A 23,043-nucleotide genomic window follows, 5' to 3' on the forward strand; every position below is an offset into this window, starting at 1 on the left:
AGAATTACCTGATAAACAGCAGGATGGAAAATGCAGTTACAGGTGGCCTAAGGATGACTTTGTCACTGTTGTACCAGTGCAATGCAATTAAATAATTGGACTTTTGGAGCAGTTTTGCAGAGTTTTGGTTCAAGAAACAAGCCAGAAGATGTGACAACATGGTATATGTGTTTGTTCTTTCTTGGCAAGTTACTCCTTTAAAGTAAATCACAGATGCAGGTCCAGAACAGAAGAAAATACAATAAAGAAATTTAGAAGTTGTGATTAACTGCTTCTTGTGAGTGGTTTGATGTACTTTGTGGTGGTAGAGACTTTAAAGGCTTGCTTGCAAGAATTAGGCAATACAAATTGCCAGCCTTCGTGCCACTTAAATAATTTTCCTCAGGCTGTTCTAGAGTTTGAACACTTGCAGCTGCTCAGTGTGTGTGTGTTTGTATGCACATGCCTGCACACAGGTATATTGTTTTGTTCCCATAAGCTGCCCTTCTGACCAGCTGTGTTCATTATCTCGTTTCATTTTTATAACATCAGGATCTCAGAGAGGTTAGGGACAGAATACACATAAATGGTGATTGTCTGTCTGCTTTCATGTTCATTTCTGTAGTATTTCTATGTTTCTGTATTAAATAATCTATCTAATGTTCAGGTATCCCACTGAAATAAAGGGGTTCATGTTCAGCATCCTCATGAAATAAGTCAAGCTCTTCTGTTTCATTCAAACTTTAAAGCCTTGTTTAAACTGCCAGAGAAAATTACTTTTACAAAAGCCTGAGACATAGTGGCAAATGTCCTTACTTTTCAGGTATTCTATAAGGCCATAAGGCCTACGTTTCTAATCGTCTTTCACAAAGTTAGGCAAAATATATATTGTTTTTTCTTTTCTTCCTGTGTGTAGTAACACGTGTCAAGATGCAAACTTAAACTGAATACTTGCAATTCACAAGGAGTAAAAGCATTTATACTGTGGGAGTAAGATTTCATGTTTGCAACATGCAGAACATCCTGGCCTCAATGTAGTAAATCACTTAAGCATATGCTTAACTTTATGCGTGGTGTGGGAAGAGAGGGTAGTTACATAAAAATTTCTTATGCACCATTTCATTGAACATCATATTAATTCTCTATTGAAGCTGAATTCCTGCGACTACCTATTTGTCAACATTGTTGAAGTGAAATCTCTTAGCAAATAAAATTTTATGCATTGAAAAGTTCTTTTGAATTGAATTAAGGATTTTTCCTTGGAAACTTAAATGTAAATTTATAAAAGAGAAACTCTGTGCCTTTGTACAGCAGCCTGACTCCTTGCTCCCACTATACTGTTTGGAGAGTTCTGGACCTTCACTCATCTGATGATTGTAGCTTCTTCTAATTTCCCATCTAACTGTATTCATGGTCTGTGCACATCCACTGTACAACAATATTCTCTTTTAACTTATTTTTCTCTCACAGCTAATTAAATGAATTTCTAAAGAGTGATTGTACTGTCTCTCAGCTTTCACAGGACTCATCAAATGCTTTTGACATGTCGTAATTCTCCATTGCTCTGATTGCCCTTATAGCCCTTTTTCTGTACCTGTTGCAGCTAAATTACAGTATTTTGAACACGTAAGCAAGAACTGTACGTCATATTTTAAACTTTTTCAACATGGCTCTTCAGATACCTGGTAAAATCAAATACCAGTGAGCTTACTGGATAAGGACCTTAGGTTGCACAGTTTTGGGTAAAAAGGCTGCCCGTGTTCTTGCTCATTGCTAATGTATTTTTAGGTATTGTATTGCTGGGATGTGATTGAACTTTTCCAACATCGGAAGATACATGGGCTTGACATCTACATAGGTTAAGCGTTTGCAGTAGTATTTTATTGTGGCTGAAGCAAGCTGTTGTGATTAATGCTGTGTGTCATACAGTGAAGGAGATTAATGCGTTAAGTATAGCATGTTTGCTTATCAGGTGGAAGCAGAAGGAAGTTCCTGATACTGCTGAGCAGTCTCTCACTGTCAGCAAAACCATGCTGTTAGGGCTGGTTAAGTAGCATCTTGTAGTTCGGTATTTTCAGGCTGTAAAGAGTTTGCATTGGGTGGCTAGCAGAACTGCTAAAATGTATTCCCTTTCAAGGTACCAGGCTGTTGATGGGATGAGTGTTAGTAAATCAGTTGCCAAGCGGTTGATTGGGAATTTCCTTATTTGCTTTGATTTCCGAGTAAGTTGTTCAGGACCTTGTTACATTATGGATGGGCGATGGGATATCATTGCTGAGTTTCAGGTGTCTCTGCTTGCAGTGTCCAGGTTCCCGGGAACAATAGTCCTAGTTTCAATAGTTTTGTGGAATTCACCATATGAATTTGATGCAAATTCTGCAAAAATGTGCTGGTTCTTCCTGACTTGATGATGCAGTTAATTTCTAAAAGTTTCTGTGTTCAAAGCTTTGAGAGCTCAAATCCCATTGTCTCAGATTAAGCCTTTCTTTCTGAAACCAGGAAGTGTTTTGAAAACCACTGAGTAACAGTCTTGGCTCTAGGGCATCCTGTGTCTCCTAAAGACTCTATGCAGGCAAGAAGAGCTACACCCATGTACCAGACTAGCAATGAAGAATATGAAAACAAGGCCTGCCAGGGAAAGGAGATGTGAAAAAGCTGGAATCATGGTATAGCAATAAAATATATGCTTCCCACCATCCTGATCGGTGGCAACAAAACAAGGATTAGGTTATTATTAGCCATTATTTTCAGAGTGTATTTTATTGAGAGAGATTGTCTTAAGTGTAGTATAAAAATAGAGTCTGGAAGTGCTTTGGAGATTTTCCTGGCCAATGGATCTGTACACCAGATTGTACTTACTAGAAGGCATCTTTGAGATAAGTAATGGCTTAAAGATGTTAATTTTTTTCTCTTAAGTATGCATTCATTTAAATAATATCTTTGCCTCTTTAAAATTAAAGGGCCAAACCTTTAGATCTGCACAGAAGAAAAGAGCTTTCCTCTTATATTTCACAGCATTTCCTTCTCCAGATTTCATCAGCTGGACCTATTTGGAAATACTGTATGTCAGTTTGAGTTAGCCATGTATTTAGAAGGATTACAGGAGAGCTGGTTCCATGACTCTCTTTGAATTGCAGCATTAATTCTGGTTTGCTAAGTGCACATTTACTGGTAGTTGTTGTGCTGGGTTTTTCTTAAGTAATAAAATAAATTAAGCAATTAACATTAGATTGAGCTATATTTAATTTTATACGGCATTTACTGCATGTGTTTTTCTCATGGCAGCCTTAACACCAGGCAGTATTCACTTCAGCACAAATCTGTTTTTCCTCCCTTTAAAGATCAATACACTTTAAACATTTTCATCCCACTACATTAAATTCACCTTTTAGTAACTGCTTAAGAATAATTACACAATGGAGTCTTCGGAGGCAGAAGGGGGTAATTTCCTAGGCAACAGATTTTAATGGCAAAAACAAATACCATGCAACCGTGGCTACACTTTTAAGACATACTTCATAATATTTAAAGCATAAATGCTGATGTATAAACTGTGCAGTGAAATGGTGAGGTTTTCTGGCGCTGAAACATTTGTAGGAAGTGTTACAAAATGGTTGAAATCCTTCAACCTTATAACTGTAACATTGGAAATTAAGAATACTTACCAAAACGCATTAGCTTTGGGATTTTCGGTGCTCTCCAGCATTCCAGTTGTACAAGAGAAGAGCTCTTAGTGTTGTTTCTCATTCTCAAGTTATGACAGAACAATAGATCCCAGTCACAATTTATGACCCTTTAAAATTCATAAGGCACACAAAAGTCGTAGCCTATCCCATGCTGCCAGCAACAAGTGCTAAGTTAGGTAGCTTGCCAGAAAGCCTTTTTATTATTATTTTAAAATATATATATGCAAAAAAATGTTAGTATGAATAATATATCACCATAAATAAGTTAATGGAAACTACACTTGTCAAAATGAATTTGCAAAATATGTTTCTATAATGCATTGTATTTTTCTTTAGCTGCTTGGTTTTTAGGTACTTGTTAAGCTGTAAAATTAATTTCAGATCTTGCAGTAGTTTGGAAGATTGCATCTCAAGTAAAAGAGTAAATGTTGGAAAAAAAAAAATCTTTTAGAATGGAAAATCCTGATGAGGATTTTTTGCATCTGCTTTACATGTAGAGTGCTTCATCTTTCTAACTTAACCGTGACAACTTGATAACAAAATGAAACAGTGATGTGGACTAGTAATGATGGATTTTGCAGCAATAAGCAAAGTCACAGCAGTATCTGGCTTAGTAAAAAAGCAAAAGTGTTTACCTTTTATTCTTTGTTTGCATTTTAAAAGTGTAGGAACTGGCTTGGATCTGAGCGGCATGTGCTTATGCATAGAGTTCATTTTTGCCATTGGCACTAGAATTAATGAAAATATCAAAAATATATTTAGCGGTACAAGGAGGGTAAGTTTCCTCATCTTCTGTGTTTAATATGGATACTTTGAAAAAAGCATGAGCTTTGCAGAAATCCATTTTGGGCCTGGTATCTGGTACCAGGAATAGCTCCACCAATATCAGTGAAACTGTGCGGAACATAAAAAGGGCAGACCTATTGTGGATTTTACATCTGCAGAGCATAAACTAATCATGATAATATAAGTTCAGCAGTCAGACCAGACCTGTGCTAACCAACATGGAAGCTGACCATACCAGTGACTCTTGTCCCACATCCTGAAAACATGATAGACCACCTGATGGACCCAGGCTCAAACCCTGCAGTCAGTCTTAAACCCTACATCCTAACATCGAAAATGGATGAAAGAACCTGGGGTGACAGGACCACAAAACAAACATGAGTGGAGGTTTTGAGTATATGTAGGGGCTGCATCATTCCCTTCAGCTGGAGCTTTTGCTCAGAGGTAAGCAAAGAGATTTTTACATCAATACTGAGTTTTAAGGGTTACGGAGAAACATTTTTCTGCTGCTGCCTGCCGGTATTGTGTTTGACTCAGCCTCAGACTATCAGAGCCCATAAATAGAAAACTTACTCTAAAAGTAAGAGAGCTTCTTTGTGCTTGTTGCTGTTTTACTGCCTCTTTTATGGAACACAAGGAGGTATTCAATTTTAGCAGCAGGGTTTATTATTTAAAGATGAATATCAGATAAAGTTTACTTCTGAAAACATAAAGCAGCATGGACTCAAGTGCTGAAGGAAATAAATGTAGATAAACTTTGAATAAACATTGTGGGGTTTGCCCCTAAATTATGACTGCTATATATGTAGTGCTTTGCATCTGCAAAGGGCCCATGAAGACGAAGGGAGCAAAGACTGCTGTGGTCCAGTGGGTGACATCTAGAACTGGTGGCAGAAGAACACAGTTTTCCTGGCTCTGCCACGAACAAGCTCATCAATGTTTGGCCATCCCCTTTCACATGTCACTTTGGTTTTTGCCTCATCCTTCAGTCAATTCAAATAAACAGACAGACAGTCTCTGCCTTGAGGAGCATATACACCGAGGTGTGTATAGTATCTGTCATAACAGGGCTGTTGACATAGCTGGAGTACGTGAACTACTGTAATACCAAGGACCATATGAGGAAGTTTTCCTTATAATGTCAAATGTAATTGTCTCCTCTAACAGTATCCTTTAGCTGGAATATGACTGTTGCCTATGAATACATCGGGGTTAAAAGGTGGGAAGGCAGAAGGAAGTGGTAAGCTAAAGGACAATGTTGGCAGAAGAACACAGAGGTATCAAGTGGCCTTGAATAAATTTAAGCTGGAAATTAAGAGAAGTTTCCTAACAATGCAGTTCTGGCACAGCCTACCAGAGGTAGTAACGAGGGCAAAAGACACAATCATTATTAAGATAGAGCTCAATTTGTTTATGAAAGGGATTATCGAATGCTGCAGAACCAAGTTTAAAGGACAAGGAATTCCCTTTAAAGGGACTGCAGTCCCTTCGATTTAGTTTATTTGAAATGTCTTTGCAGAGCCATGCGTTTATTCTTTTCCACTTCTCTTTAATATAAATCTCTTCTCCAACTGGGGGAGTTTCTGCAAGTAAAAATATTAGCCATGATGAAGGCCTTCCCTAGGTTTTTTTTTCCCACCTATATAGCATGCCCACACTCTACTGTTATCTCTTCCCATTATACTGCAGAACAGTCTTTTTGGCAAGTGCATTAATAGCTTATGTAGAGAAGTCTCGATTAAGAGAAGAAAACATGTAATTTTAGATGTCTTTTAATGCAACTTAGCAATTGGAAGTAAGACAACATTTAACATTATTACATCTCCCAGGATCACTCCGAGGCGTTCTACAGAGCGTGCTTTTCAGACATTTGGGAAGACAGTGCCGTATTCCAGTAGTGGCTGTCTTTCAGTATCAGAAATAACTGTAGCATTGCTGGGATTAATATTTTTATCTGTCTGATTTAAAGTCTTTCCACTTATCTATTTGCCTGCCTGTCTTAGAAATCTGCCATGTCGTAAAGTGCTCATTCCACTGCTAGCTAGGAACTAGTATGAAGGTGATTTTGTAGTGGTTTTACAGATTTAATTGGATCTAAACTATCTGCTTTCTTGTATCCTGTAAGGGATATTCAGTCAGAAACTATTTCTTTATTACATGTGTGCTGAAGAGTCAAGAACAGCTAGAGAATGGGCTTGTGTCTGTACCTGTGACCCCACAGAGTTTCTGTCCACAGTAATTTGTGTAGATGGTTGCAATTTGGGCTCAAAGCGTTCAGAAATACCAAGCTTAAGATGTCTGCAGGGAGACTTGGGTGTAGCTCACGTGTTTGCCTTTGCTTAATTTGCCGTGATGTAATGAATGAGACCTCCCCAGGTGCTAGGGCCCGTAGCACCTCCTCCTCCTGGATCATGCTCTAGACCTCAGCTGAAGTCCAGAGCAGCAGCAGTATGTTTGCATGTCAACAGTAGCTATGGTAGGAAAGTGGGTCATGAGGACAGAGTTTCCTGACACTGCAAGAACGTCTTTTACATCGCTGTGTTGCTCTGCATTATCTCACAATGTCAGCTGAAATCATCAAGATGTAGATTCATTGGGGTTTTTAATAGCCCACTCCTGGACAAAAACCTAGAAGATAGTAGCTGAGGCTTGCTAAAGTAAAGGCTGCACAATTCAGGCCAGCACATTTAAGCAAAATTGAATTTGGGCGGAGGGGGAAGAAAACAGCAGTTAATGCCTGCCAAGGGATAAGCTGCAGTCCCATGTGGTTTTCTAGCTAACTTTAGAGGTGGCATTTCTTCACAGTCCAGCTTGGAGATGATGCTCATCACCCTGCTTTTGTCTTGAGACTTAGGCGAGATTGCTTGCTGATGTACACCAGAGTGGGATTTTTTCCCCGCTCCTTAAAAAATACTAAATATTCAGATATGCGTATATATCTGGTAATGTCCTAGAAACTGTTTTGTGTTAAAGCAAGAGCTATCTGTGGCTGAAGAGAGAGGATGGTAACCAGTAATAAACTGCTTGATAGAACGTATAGGGTTCTGGTTAAATGTGAACTGTGACACAGATGTGCTTGACTCAAGATGCTGGATATTGTGTGTTTGTTAGGTATCATAGGCACATGCTATATATACACACACAGACTATTTGGAATTAATAAAATGCTGTTTTACAGTATGACAGGTTCCAATAATTGTGCTTCCTAGTGCAACACCTCTGCTTACCAGGATCTCTGAACTGTGGCCATGCTTTGTTACAGCAGAGATTTTTAAAGCTATTGTGGAGATTTAGATGATGAGTATCTACTAAAATAAATGGGCTTCCAACATTTAAATTTTGAGGAAGAAAAAATGTTGAGTGTCTGAAAGCTTCCCTGTCTATGTGTGTGTTTTACTGTTTTCTAGCACTAGTAGAGAAAAATACATAAACTTCATAGGCTGTAGCCCCTGTGGGTTGGAGCCCTTCTTTATTGGGTGTTTTGAATAGGGCTGAAAAAACCTGTGACTTCTAACAAAATAAATAAATAGCATGCTCAACATTGCACATTGACTTTAAGATCTTGCTAAAATGGCTGGCTCATGCCACCAGACACAAGTGAGGTTTGGAAACTTTTGTTTCTTCTCAGGTGACACTCCATCTTCCTTTCCCTTTTGAGATGGCAGTGTCCTTGGAATGCTCCCATAGTTTTCATTCTGATTGAAAATGTTCTTTATCATAAAAATATGAGGTTTTCTATTTGGCATGCCTTGCCTAGAAGCTGATAGGAAATTTTTCCTCCCTAAAGTGAACTAAGTGTCTTGAGCTGCAATACCTCTTCTGAAACCCATTCAGAAAAGTGGTTTCCTGTTTGCAAACATTTTCTTGCAAGAAAAAAAAAATTTATCCAATGTTACTTTTCTCTGTGCGCTTCTACAGATGATAAAATGGATATGATAGCTTCATTAGAATGACAAGCATTCCTGATTCAAACATACTGAATTGTGCTTTTCTTGGTTGATAATCCTTACTTTGCAAAATATTCTGCATCTCAATGCCCTTGGGCGTGTGATATTTCCGCATGGATTAACTGATACTGAGCAAGCTCTTTTAGGTATGCTACTTAAGCACAACATGTTTACCTTCCCATGTTTTCCCTCCCTGACTGCTTGTTGTTCAGTAAGCATTTATTCTGAATATTGTATAGGAGTTACCATTCTCTTGTTTGTTTATATTCACGTTTCCCTGTGTCCTATTACAATACACACATTCAAGGGTAGAGCAATGAATCTTGTGCGATTCCTTTCTTAGGAAGTTTTCTGTTCTTTTTCAAGAACATGTTGCCAAAGCTTGTTTTGGTTTGTGGCCCAGTAACTGCCTAATTACAGAAAGTAGTTGGGCAAGTATAACTGAGGGTAGAATTGGATCCATTATTTTTTTTCTTTAAGTTTAGAAATCTGAAATGAGATTTGAAAGCAACAGGATATTCTCCTAGTTTGATTTTAAAGGATTTAAGTAATGAGACAACCAATAAACCCACTGCAAGACTGTCTCCTAGTGCAATTAGTTGTAGCATTGCCAAGATTTTTCAAACACTCATCCCAGGTTTTCCATTGCTTACTCTGATTTCATTACTTGGTTCTTCCTCATCCTGGTCATTTACATTTAAAACACTTGTTGACCATTACATTATTGCCACTTCAGCTTTACACTTGATCTTTCTTGTTTCAACATATATTGTGACATGTTATTATTCATAACACTTCTCTAAATGATCTTCTGTATACAGACACATTTCTGATACTAAGCAGTCAAAAATTAGTCATGAGACTGGGCACAGTGTCAGTGGTGCCATTAAGATCCTTGGTGTTGTCAGTAGTTAAGCTTAACTTATGCCCATTAAATCTGTAGGATTGCCTCTGTCGTTAGGATTAGTTATGGATACATGTGTTGATATATTTGATGCCTTTTTCATCAATGACCTGATAGTAACGTGTCCTGCCAATTAATTACACTTTTTTCCCCACCAACTTTTTTGATGCAGCTACATACAGATGTGTTGCTGTTCTCTGCATCTCATCTGCTTTTCAGGTGATGGATTTCTAGGCATCTTCTTCCCAATTCAGCTCTGTATTTTGGGGTTTTCTTTGCTTGAATGATTAGCCACCTAGCTTGAATTATTTCTGTGGTCTCATTTGACTTCTGTCCCATTTACTTGGTTCTTTACAGCTTTACCGTCTTGTTTTGATAACAGCTCCCAGAGGACTGTCTCTGTTCTTTAAACCCTGTGTTGTTGATTCTACTTTTTCAGATTATTAAAGGCTGTATGAAACCAGACCTACTGCTGATCACTGTGGCAGCCTCTGGACTTCTTTTGTGCAGTTCAGCTTGCAAATTCAAAGAAGCTCTGTCTTGTAGTCTGACCTCAGCTTATTTCTATCTGTGCTTTCTGCAGATTAGTTTTTCCAATAAGGAAAAACTTGAATTTAGAAACTCTATTAAATGCTCCACTAATATTCAGATACAGCAATTCAGATGTATTGCCCTTCCTCTACTTACTTAAGAATTTGATAAAACTGTCTGACTAGTATAAATTTTTCTCTTTGCTGAGCATTGAGAAAATTGCTAAAATGGAGGAGTTCCCGAAGACTTCTGCATGTTGTGTGTAAATGATAGTTGGTCTATAGATACTTTGAAGTATCTGCAGATCCTAACCTGAGGCCTGAGAGTCTTTTCTGTCCCCAGTGTTTTCTTCTAAAATAGAGCAGCACTGACGTTCTTGGGGTAAAGTCCAGTAACCCAATTGCAGGGTTGTGGCATTTTCAGTCTGCACTGACCTTGTACCGTATTCTCTCCTTGTGATGACTTTGCTATTTAGAGGATGTTGATTGGATGATGCATTCCTGTCCTGCCCTAGTTTACAGAACTGAATACAGACCGAAATTCCACTTACACCATAGCATTGTACTAATAGCACGCGTGTCTGGAAAGCCGAATGGGCTTCAGCATCACTTCCAAAATCACTCGGACGCAAATGCCTCAACTGTCATCAGAGTGGCTCTGGGACATCATGTTCCACACAATGTGAATTTTAAGTAAATTCATCCTTGTGAACTTCTCTGCTAGCTCACAAAGCTAGAAAGCATAGAGTAGATCATGTGTGCCCAGTGTCAAGAGACACACCAGGGGTACACGCATCCCACTCCACACTGTGCATGAAAATTTTAATACCTAATGAGCTATAAATTGCAGTGCTGGTTTGCAAAACAGAATTCCCAAGAGGGCATATTGTATAGATCTCTCACAGGATTATAAAATATCTGCTTTACTTGGCAGTGAGAGGACTGCTCAGTTGTATGGGATTACAGTGAATGTGATTAGTATTACAGATTGCATTGGAATAGACCTGATTTCGCCGTCAGACAAAATACTAATGTAATTCTCTGTTGCTGGCTGGGGGATACAAGGTGCCAATTAATTGTCTCTTTTCCTTTTTTGTTTGTTTGTTTTCTTTTTTACTTTAATAACATTTTTTGGCATAATTGTGCCTTTCAGTTATGTTAGAACTGAGTGAATAACAGCATGGGCGTAAACAAATGGAAGGCTCTATTAAGTTTGCAAATATATGGAAAGGAATGTTTAAGATCCATGCAGCCAAACCTGTTTACTGCTTACAAAGAAATGCACATTTTAATTGTCTTACAAAACATCCACAAATTTTAAGATACAAGCAAAGGCTGATGTTGATGTTGCAAGATTGAAGTGCAAAAAAAAGTGTGCATGTAACTGGTCTTTGCTGCTGTCAGTTGTGCCTCTCTTGCTTTGTGTCCTATTCTGTCCCAAGACGTTGCCCGAAGGGCTGGAAGGCTCCTGGGAGCAAGTTAGGGAGACCAAGCATGCTGGAAGGCAGGGGAGAATATGTTTAAATAAGAGGGACAAAGTTTAGATCAAGCAGTTGGGTTGAGAAGTTTGCAGGATTAGCTGTACTTTTATATTTCTTCCAGATACTGCTGGGGTTTTGACCTTTATCCTGGGCTTCTGCAGAGGGCACTGGACTGGTGAATAGAATTACAGAATATCTCAAGTTGGAAGGGATGCATAAGGATCATCATGTCCAACTCCCTGCTCCTCACAGGACTACCTGAAACTAAATCCCGTCAATATTTGGATGTATGTCTCCATAGAAATATGCAATTCCCTAATCTCTGAGCAATGTGTTTCACATGCTTTCCTCAGACCAGGAGGCAGGCTGCAGTTTGCATACCCTTTGGTCTTCACAGTGGAAAAAGTTTCCACTTTCTCTGTTGTGGGGGACAGACGTATCCTCACTGCGTAAGGACAACCTGGGTTCGTTTCACCACTGTGTTATACCTGCCCTTGTGGTGGTACCTTCTACTGGAGCAGTCTGAGTAAGGACTAGATCAAGAGGACACCTTGCAGCAGCAACAAGATGAGACCCGAAGCACAGGAAGTAGACTGATTCTTGGAACAATAAGAAAGCATATCATCCCGTGGTTTTATTTTTTTAGTTTTGTGGCTAACCTTAAACCTCTGTTTGAAATATAAGACCCAAGCGTGCACTGTGCTGGAAACAAAATGTGGTTTGTAATGATATGGGGAGACTGTCAGCAGGAGAGTGAGCTGAGCCAAACACATCTGCATTTGGTACCTTCTTGCAGATTACTGAACTTCAGCTCTTCTAAAAATAGTGGACTTCCAGTCCTCATGGCTACAGAAACAACCATCCATTGTGAACTTTCTTTTAGTCCTACTTTGAACCCGCATGTCTCTTGTGGTTGACACAGTACTGCAGGTATTGAGTGAGCAGGGGTTTGTTTGCATTCTCAAGTTGATGATCTGGCACACTCCCAGGGATCCATGAGCATTCCTACATCCAGAACAGTATGTCAGTCATGGTGGCACACCAGAGGGGTTGGGAGAGCAGAAACTTGTTGAGCTACCTATGTCTCATTAAGCAGTAGGAGAAGGATTGTTGTGTCAAAAGCAGCCTATGCTTTTGCCAGCCCTTGAAAGTGCACAAGAACAGTTTTACATGAGGATATTATCTGTGTCTGCACTTGCATAGGAAACTGCATAACGCACAAGGACTTTCACAAGCCGTGATGAGAAAAATATGCGAGGTTCTCTAGATCTAGTCAAAGGGATTATGAAAAGCCTTGTGATAACTCAGTAAGTCTTCAAATAGAGCAGCCTCTGAGAAATATATTCACAAAGTACAGCCTATTGTATCAACCAGTTCAACTGACTGGATGGAATTCCTATTTCATGGCAAATTTGCGAACACCATCTCCCAGGAATGGGGAGATTCCAGATCTCATAAACTGCAGAAGGAAAACATTTTCATTGATGAATTTTGACAATACCTAAGAACCATAGTAGAGAGGATTCACTTCGTTACCCCTGTAGATTCTGTGAATTTTCAATAGGTCCTGCTACCTGCCTCAAGACAGCTTCCACGAAAAAGAATTTGACAGAATTTACTTCTCTTATCTGGTAGAACTGACAAATGTTGATCACAAAGGAGCCCTGTTGCTTACGGACAAAGTAACAGTTATATTTTTATGTGGTTTTCTTTAAACTGCTATCCAGGAACATGTACATCTTTGATGCAATGTAATAGATCTTGAAAGGTGTCAGATCATGTAGCTGTAGCTAATAAGGAAATATTGTGAAATACTCAGAGCTTGCCACTTCATTTATTTTTTTTTCTCCCTTGTAACCATTTTGGCAGCAATCAGGTAGAGCCAGGGATGCAGAAAAAGATCAAGCTGCCACACAAGCACTTCAGTGTTTCATGTAATGAAGCTGATCACAGCCTGGGAAATTCAATAGAATCTCTCAGCATCCCTGTTAAATATACTACTCTTCTCCTTCCTACCACATTTTAGTGGAAAAAAAAATTAGATTTGGTTGACTTCACTTGCTTGCCTATCTGGTGGTAGTTCTTTGATCTCTGCATGAATTTCACCACCAAGGAGGTTGTATGGAGCAGCCATTCAAGGTGTCCTGTGGAACCTCTTGCTTATGGGCTGCTTCACGCTTTGCTGCAGGTGAAATGCTGAACATTGGGGACATTCTATATGGAGCCCTATATGGGCTTCCTCTTCCTTTCTGCGATAAAGGCAGCAGGTGGGACAATCGCTGACAAACTCCCTGCCAAGCAAATGGCAGATCAAGTTCAACTTCCAAATTAAAAGTGAAGGGGCTTGTGGGCACACTGCAAAAGGGCTGTTGGCACATGACCTAAAGTGCACACAGAGCTTAATTGCACAGTGCAGAAAAGTAGTGCAGGGATAAAGCCAGAACCTGATTCAGATAGGTCTTTCTGAGTTTGGACTAGATTTGTCTTGTGAAACAGTGGCATGAGAACTTCATAGTGTGAAAAACAGTTTGCATGGGCAAGCAGGGGGTCCTGATGGCAAGGGTATTTTGCCATGCTTTTTGTACTTAGAAGGTAATAGGTAAAATGTTGAAAAGACGTGGAGGAGTCAAGGTCCCTTTCTTTTAGAAGCTTCCTTCCCATTTGGAGAATGGATTTTGGAAGGTATATAGATGTATAAATTTGGAGAGAGGCTTGTAAAGGCATTTCCAGACTTTCCAGTGCCTCTAGCTCTTCTAAGTTTTTAATTCAGATATGTTTTAAGAATTACGTAACAGTTTATATAATTTATAATTTCTAGACAAGTGTTCAGCTACACATTTATAATTTTGAGGTATTGGGAATGTCTGTGATTAAGAATACATTAGATGCTTTCATATTTCTCCTCAATACTTGCTCTTTCATCTTACACACCTGTTCCATTGCACAATAAAAACATTAAAATTGATCTGTTACTTATTTGGCTTGCACAAAACTTTAGCCAGTCACTTATGTGTGCTTTGACAACCAAATATCCTGCAGCTGACACTCATCACAAATTTCTTCAGTCTAGTGAGTCCAGAGAAGAAAAAAATACCATGATAATCATCAAACAGCACATGAGCATCTTCCAATCTGTGTAGAAGCTGGGTGGTTTTGACAGACTTTGCAAGCCATCCAGCTGTGGCAAATTACGTGATCGCTTCTTGGAGAGATGTGCTGAGACAGCACTTGCCCTGTGAGCAGAAGTGGATTTGCATTAAGTTGAAAACAGAACAATTGAATCCTTGATTTCTGCTTTCATGTTGAATTGGCTGTCAGAGCCCCACCACAGGGCACAGCCTGGCCCCTCGGCCATGCTGGTGGCACTTCAGGGTAAACCAGTTTAAGAAAGGGCAAAATGCTGCTGGCAGGGAGGAGCGAGGGGGCAAAAGGGTGAGGATCCAGCCCTGCAAGCCCTGAGGGGAGAGGAGGAGGAGAAGGAGCTGCAGGCCCTGGGGCAGGCACTGCACTGTATAGCAGAAGGTGTTCCCGTGGCACTCTGGGAAAGACTTAAGTGCTGGACATTTAAATGGGCCAGACACCACAGGAAAAAGGAGGTGTTTTTTTGTTTGTCCTGTTGAAGTGTTTTATTAAAGCGCTACTGAGTGACCCCACAGGGAAATTCTAATTAATCAGATAAATTAGAGAAGAGAGATTTGATGGGGGAAAAAAAATTTCTTGTGTTGGTAAACTCCAAACCCCAGAGGGGGAAACATCTTCACTGAGTACTGTAGCTGTTGACATAGCTTCTGTTACAGTTACATCTGTGTTTGCTCATCTCAATCTAGCTTTGCCAGCGTAGCTAAGAGAGTTGTCTGGAGTCTGGTCTTTCTTTGCATTGCACTTAAGGTTATTTAGTAAGGTCTTGAACCAAACGTTGTTGAAGTTGATGGCAGCATTTCAACAAACACTACTGAGCTTTGGCTCTGCCTCTGTCCTAACAAGTGACATCGGATCAGGTTTAACATGGCAATGGTGAGTGAAAAAGACATGCCGGTTAACTCCACGATTTTAAGTATGTAAAGCACACCAGTTATTTTGAAAGATTCATCAAAGACCTAGGGTTCAGATGATTTTAAGGCAATTATGTGTGAGGGGAAAAAAAAAAGAAAACAAAATGTGAATCTGTCTTGTCCCTGTGTTTTTGCCTGGTGTGTTTCTTTTCCCACTAACTTTTTATATCTAATCATAGCATTTAATCTTTCCTATCCTAATCTGAAGATAAAAGGTGACAGCTGTAATGGAAAGAACTGAACACAAATTATTTTTCATGGCAATGTCTGAAGTAAATTTGTAATATGTTTAAGAAAACAGATAACAAATCTCACCAATAAATTGAGGCCATTTCATTTTGGATGACTGTCCACCAAGGATTGTCCTCACTGCAGTTGGCCTCAGAATATCATTGATGTTGATCACAAACAATCTACTCTTTAATATCCAGGATACCATGTCCCTTTGACATTTGTCATCTCCGTTCCACAGTCAAACTCTCACTGGTGCAACATCAGCTGTAATTGAACTTGCAAATTGCTTCACTTTCTGAAATGCTGACTGCTTAATTATGATGGGGAAAATAGCATTCTGCAGCCATAAGCTCAGATAACTCTGTAACTCAGAAAATATGTAATTATAAGTGTATATAATACTTGCTGTGATTTATGTTAATACCAGCGGTGATACACAGAAGGACCATTCTGCAGACCTTGTCTTACTTCAGTGTGGAAGGGAGCAAAGAAGCAGAATGAACTACAAAAGAGAAGGGAGGAAATGCAGGCCTGGGCCTTGCTTCCTTTCATCCCAAAGGTGTTCAAGTGAGTAAGGCTTAAGAGATTGTGCAGTTCAACTCCCAGCTTAACCCACTGGTTTTCCATGGGGTGTTGTCCAGTCAGTTAATTTATCCTCAGCCTCAGGACTCCATCTGGAAAACAAGGACTGCAAGGACCCGGTTTTTCAGGTATACTCAGGATTAAACACAGAGATCGCTTTGAGATCAACAGGAATTGACCTGAGTAACTGTATAACAAGACAGAAGCCTTTCTTTCTGAACGCTGTGTGATTAGGATGCCAGAGTTTCTTTGAGGAACCGTGTGTATGAAAACTGCTATGTTTCATTTTAGCCTGGAGTAGTAATGACAAAGCAACTATAAACCTGCTAGTCTAGCTGAAAGGAGTGCATTGAGAACAACACATAGATACTGAAGATGACTCTGGATGAGCTACCACAAACACCAGAAGCTGCAAATCACTGTAACGTGACGTGACTTTGCCAGTTCGCCATGTAGCAGCTATTCATTCAGATCTTATCTGTTTTTTCCTGATGATGTTGCTTGTGAATGTACACCACAGATCATACCTATATCCCAGTGAACTTGGTGCAGAATGCTTCTCATAAGTGGATTTTAGCTCAAGCAAACTACATGAATAGTGCCTAATACTGTTTACACTCATAACGTCTCTCTGAAAGATTCATGCAGCAGATAGGTTGGTTGCAAATTTTTAGTTTCATGAAAAACCTCAGTGGCGTTTTTTTCCTGATTTTCTCCATCTTATATTTTTTCTTGTGAAAAGGAAAGTACACTATAACAAAGCAGCTGTGGAGCCTGACAAGATCGCACTCGGATTACAGTCTTAAAATAGTGGATGGACTTGATGTTTTTCCTTCCAACCATCTTACAATTGTTGTCATAAGAATGAATGATAATTGCATCGCTCTGTATTGTCACTACATTTCTTGTCATATGAATAGGTTCATTTAGTGCTACCATCTTGGGTTGTTGAAAATGAGGCATCTGCTTAAGACTGTTACATCTTTTCCTCTCTGATCAACAGCCAAATCCCAGGGTCCAAGCACAGATTTTAAGTAAATGCTTTACATACTATATTTGCATCATGTGGGTACAAGTTTTACAAAAATGCTGCAGGGCTGCCTGTAACTTTTTCATATACTAGGAAAATATGTGTAAGTTTATATGTTTTAGGATAAAAGGAGAGGGGAGCAGAGTTAGGACTAGAACTGAAGTCTTCCATTTTTCAATGCCATAGTCAGTCGATTAAGTTTTTTTTCGGTAAAGATACTATGCAGAATATTTTGGATTGGGGACAAGAAGTAGGAAATTCTCATTGTTGGGAGTCACCAGGCAAGTAGCTGCTTCAAGGTTCTTCAGAGATACAGATGATCTGTTTTACTATAGGCAGTATTTGAATTAACTAAAGCTAAGTGGTTGAGTAAATCTACAGATAAAATCTAGACAAAATAACAAAAACACTAGGCAAAGAAAAATCTCTCAAATTTGTTCAGTTAAGCATTTATCTTCAAATATAGATGACTGGATTTTTTTTTTACTCTAAATGTACAAATCAACACTAACCCTGAAATCAACTTCATGCAGAAGGTTTGACAGAGAAATTCATCCTGATGTAATAAGCAGAGCTCCACTGAGATCAATGGTGATATTTAAGCTGAGGATAGGACTCAGCTTTCTAATTTGCCAACAGCATATGAAATGATCATTCATGCTGACACTCCAGTGAGATATGAATTGGAAGACAAATATAAAAATTACAAAGCCAAGCTTAGTTCCTACTGAAAGGTGATTCATTGAGTGTGCTTTGCTTCGCACTTCGGTTGCATTCATATACACACACCGAACCATATTCAAAAGAGGTCAAGATTACCTGTTTCTGTGTGTGGCTTTCTGTTTGCTGGTTTCTTGGCTTTCTCTGGCAACCATGCTTTCTTTTGTTCCTAGAAAACCCCTTTCCTTGATAGGCGTCAATTTATTTCCTCTGTTCTTACAGCCCTCTGTAACTTTGATTCCCCTTTGCCTTTGATTGTGTGGAGACACAGATTATGAAATTATTTATCTTTGGTACAGGTAAAGGGATGTGTATTACCTGCAATCTATATGGCTGAAAATAAGGTAATAGTAACAAAAGAATATATGAGTAACTAGATGAAGACCAGTCTGATAATTATATGGTCTTTCACACACACCTTTGTGTAGGCATATATTGAACGTAACATCTGTATGTCGCAAAATCTATACTTGAAATTAATTGATGCTTTCCCTGGATCTCTCTTTCTCTCAGGACAGATATCAGTGGATGGATTTATGCGATATCTGAGTGGAGAAGAAAACGGCGTTGTCCCACCTGAGAAACTGGATTTAAACGAAGATATGTCTCAACCACTGTCACACTATTTCATCAATTCTTCACACAACACCTACCTCACAGGTACAGTGTTGGAGACATCTGATTTCTTATCTTACAAAACTTCATAGCATATTTGCAGTGATACCATAAAATACAGTAAAAGCATCAACAGTAAATGGTGGTGGAGCTGAATCTTCAGGGAAGCAAGGATCACACTTGATTGTTCTAGCTGCTACACACACATATCAAACACACTTTTATTAATAGGTGAGCAGCAGTTGCGTTGTTCAGATAAGGTCTGGTCTGAAGCCTAGTGGAGCCCCTGGAAAGTTTCCCTCAGCTTAGACAGGATTCCAGATTAAGGTCCTTATTTCGGGAGGAGAGGGAACTATGTACTTTTTATGACAGCGAAGGATAGCCAAACAAGTGTGCGAAGCAGAATATGGGAAACATCTCTGTTGCTAATAAATTTGCCTCTAAACATTAAATCTGACAGTTTGTTGAGCTCCATGAAATTTTTTTCAGTTCAGAGATTATAGAGGTCCCAACATGGCACATAACTTTCTGACAGTCTGTTCGTATCTGCAAGGAATGGAAATCTGGTCTTTGACTATATCTAATGTCTGAGCTGAAATTTTCGGGTGCTGTCATGTTTTTAAAAAGACTGAGCACTCAGAAGCTCATGTTAATTTGAATTAGAGTTAACGAGTCTGAACTGTGTTGTTTTCTATTTGTATTGACAATTTGTATCAACAATGCTTTAAGAAGCATTCTGAAGAAAATAAGACAGGTTAGGAACACAACTTTTGGCACTGGTTTTCTAGTCTAAGATGCTGTTAACTTGTGAGAAAATAATTGTAAATTCACAATTTCAGTTTAGTTTATGTAAGAACAAGCATTTTTGGCAAGCAGATGTGCATAGGGTGTTCTATTTGATTTAATGTTTGCTTTGTCTTGTCATGTTTGCTAATGTCTTAGCATTATGAGAAAAAAAAAAAAAAACCAAACAAACAACAACAAAAATACCCCAATGCTACAGTGCATGCCTTGACTGACCGGGTTCTTCAGAATGCCAGTATGCCAAAACATAAAAACATAAACAAAACCACACATTGGTGATGCCCAGTTTAAACAGACCATGTGGTACTTACTTTCATCTGGTTTGTGTTTGTTATAGCACTTTCTACGGCACCTTCTAGTGCTTTCATAAAGTGAACAAACTGTCATTGTTTCCATTAGACACCATTTTTCAGAGATTTATATCTTGGCTGTAAAATGTGTTTTGTACTAAAACTTGTCACATAAGTATTTGGCTTGACAGCTATTTTGTTTCTCTGAATTAAAATCAGTGTGGCCACTTTTAAGTTATGATTCCAATATGCAGAAATTTATGCTCTTTGGAAGAGTGCAGACATGTCCAAAGCAAAAGCAATTTTTAGTTACATTTTGCAGGCCTCTTACCTCCTGTATGGACTTCGTTCTGTCAATGAGGATTAGGACTCTCTTAAGCCAAATGCTGCAGCTTTATACAGATTTTCTGGAAGAAAACAGTAAAGCTGTTGTACAAATATGGGAAGCATAGGCCCCCAGGGAGAACAGACGGTGCAGTTTAAAGTTGGCCTGAAGTGACAAAATACTGTTCTCCCCTTGACCAGCATGAATTTGTAGCGAGAACCATACCACACATTTTAATCAGGGCTGATCAGGACACAGTCATGTTCCAAAGGTCCAGAAGCACAGAAACTAAACAACAAAGAATTAAGGACGGAAATTCATTATTAGTCCAACCCATTCTGAATTTTTAACTGCACAAGAGTGCAGTTAAACAACCTAAAATACTTAATTATTTTAGAAGGAAAGTTTACCTTGAAACTTTCCAAATTCACTTTGAACTGTATGTAAAAGTCTGCAAATCATCTCAGATTGCATCTACAGATTTCTTGGCCTGCGTTTCTAAATAATTTCAGAAAATCCATTTAGAAGTATGATTCTCAGTCTTAATTTAACATAATATTCCTGGCTTAGAAAATTCGGAGGAGTAAATTGGAGTAAACTCCGGTTGCAAAATAAGTTTTGGTCTCTTTCAAATTCCATTTGTGAGTGTGTATTTTCACATTTAGAGGCACAAAACACATGCCCTTCCCTTTTAGTGGGTTCATTATGTTCAGTAAATGTGTGGCAGCTGGCTGACAATGGGATTAATGATGTGATTTTTATCTCTGTGTTACAAAAACTGACAGCCTTTAGATTTTGCTTTGAGGCTAGACCAGATACAGCGGTCATATTGCCATTTGCTTTCTTCCAACAAGGACTTAGTTTAGCTGAAACCTGTAAAATTAATTGTGGCAGACTGTTCTTTTTCCCAAGATGTTGTAGAGTCTGCTCAAGTGCTCATGGCTTTGGAAGGGAAGCTTTGGTAGCACCTCTGCCCTCATTTGAACTGTGAAATAGCAACTAGTCATGTAATAATTATTAGGACAATAAGAAAACTGTTCCGTCTAGCAAGACTTCATGATTACTGTGCTTAATGCCCTACCAGTTATCTCTCCCTTTGTTAGTTTTTTACTCAGAAAAAGCATGCACAAAGAAACATTATAACATAAAAAGAAACATATGCACACTCTGAATTTATTTTTAATTACCCTGATCATTTTCCTAGCCTTTAGTAGAAGCCCTTGGCAGTACATCAAGTCCTGATTATTTATTTAGAAGTGTTACTGCTTTCTTTTTCTTAGGGAAATGTAATTTTTAAGAACAAAGGTAAAAATCCATGAAGAAAGAAATTATTTGTAATGAACCTAGGCTAGCTTAAAGGAATGTCATCTTTTGGAAACTTTTTTTTACTGTGTCTCATCTTTTTTCTCACTGGTGTCATATTTATTTGTTTACTCCTTTGAACCCTTAATGTGCAACCCTGCTTTTTTTCTGGTTTCTCACCTCAGTTTATTGCTGTTGTCACAGTGGGGAATGACTTTGCAGCATTTATCTCAGCAGCACCCAAAGTCAAAGACAAATGATTACGTATCAGCAGCAGCATTGCACACTTTGATGGCTATGCAACTTGCTGCTGTGTATGTGAAATGCAAAATATGAAAACCACAAGCCTTTAACATATGTTTTGTCTTTGGCTAAAAGGAAAAATAATAGCAGCAGAAGGTTGCAGAGCTCTCAGTTTAGTGCGTATAGCCAATATGGGACTATACCACTTACCCTAAGCACCTGCTTCTCTGCTTACGGCCCAGTACTTCCAATTATTTCTAGAAAAATACCTCATGAGGGGCATGTTCTCTTCTTTATTGCTGCTCTAGCCTCTCCTCTACCATCCTCCAGCTTTTCTATTCTCAGCTATTCCTCAGTCCTAGCTGTTGGTGCTTATTATCTGCATTCAACACTTCCTTGAAGCCTTCTTCACCTTAAAAGCTTCCAAGACAATATCTTCACAGTTTGCAAGATGACATCACCATATGGAAGGGAAGGAACACTGGGCAGTGCCTGCTTTGAGCATGAGTTTGTCGTACCAGCAAGAGCAGTTTTTGGCTGGCTGCTTTGTGCCTCTCGAGCTGTGCTGAGCTCAGGTGATTGGATCGCAAGACCAAAGGCTCTGCTGTCTTCCAGCCCCTCCACATCATTCCTGATGGACTAGGGGGTAGGAGAGCTCTGGGAGCTCTTGCAGCAGAAAGAAGCTGAGCTGAGGAAGAGCCGTAGTTGTTCCCCCACCAGCAGACCCAGCTAGTCCTGTCAAGCAATCTAAGGCAGATAAATGAGGTTCTTCCTGGCACTGGGGTCATGGCTTATCTAAGCAAGAGGGCTAATGGGTAAAAAGGAGGAGTAGTGGTTATTGTGCAGCTCTTCCACCCATCAGCAGTTTCTGGGGGAATTTTTTTACCTTCCAGCTGTCATTATTTTTCCTGATTCCAGTTCAGAATATCATAAAAGCTTGTGTAACACTGAGGAAAAGGGCTAAGTTTTCAGAGATTAAGTTAATTTGAACATGATGACTTCACTTCACAGGAAGGAAACTACAGATCACTGTCTGCTCCCTGTGGCCAATTCAGTGCAACTGTGGAAGCAGCTTCCACAGTTACAGTGTTGAATTAACATAGCCATTAATAAAAATAAATCAATGGAGGGAAAGCTGTTGTTGCTTCACAAAGTGGAAAGATGATCTGTGTGGAAGGTCTTAGGTGGAACTTTCCAAGATACCAGTTCAGTGCCCTGCTCTCAAACTAAATCCTATATATAAAAAAATATACTGTATTAAAAAAATCCTATATATAAAAAAATAGCTTCAATAAGATGGTGATTCCCATCTGCAACACTCTTGCATCTTCCTCTGAGGCAGCTTGGCTTTTGTGAGAAGATGGCTACTGGATTAAGCAGACTCCACGTAAAAATTCCTTGGGTCTCCTGCTATGTGAAGTTTTACATGACTGCTCTAAATTTGACAGCTGAGCATTCCTACTAGCAGTATTAAACCTCAGTTCATCTTTTTGTTGCCCTAAAGGTTACCTGCCCCTTCTTACCTTCTTCACC

General features: G+C 39.1%; 1 protein-coding gene across 9 annotated transcripts in view; it reads left to right on the top strand.

Moving 5' to 3' along the window:
* PLCB1 (phospholipase C beta 1) overlaps positions 1 to 23,043 on the top strand; it is a 407,677-nt gene that overhangs the window by 266,523 nt on the left and 118,111 nt on the right. For all 9 annotated transcript variants that reach the window (XR_012659744.1, XR_012659743.1, XR_012659745.1 and 6 more), the window contains one exon: positions 18,445 to 18,591. Coding sequence is in view for 6 of the 9 variants with exons in the window: in XM_075088215.1 (XP_074944316.1) it covers positions 18,445 to 18,591 (147 nt within the window). In the remaining 3 variants the exon portion in view is untranslated. The remainder of the gene's footprint in view (positions 1 to 18,444; positions 18,592 to 23,043) is intronic.

Source organism: Phalacrocorax aristotelis, chromosome 3 (assembly GCF_949628215.1).
Source record: "Phalacrocorax aristotelis chromosome 3, bGulAri2.1, whole genome shotgun sequence".
Lineage (NCBI taxonomy): Eukaryota > Metazoa > Chordata > Aves > Suliformes > Phalacrocoracidae > Phalacrocorax > Phalacrocorax aristotelis.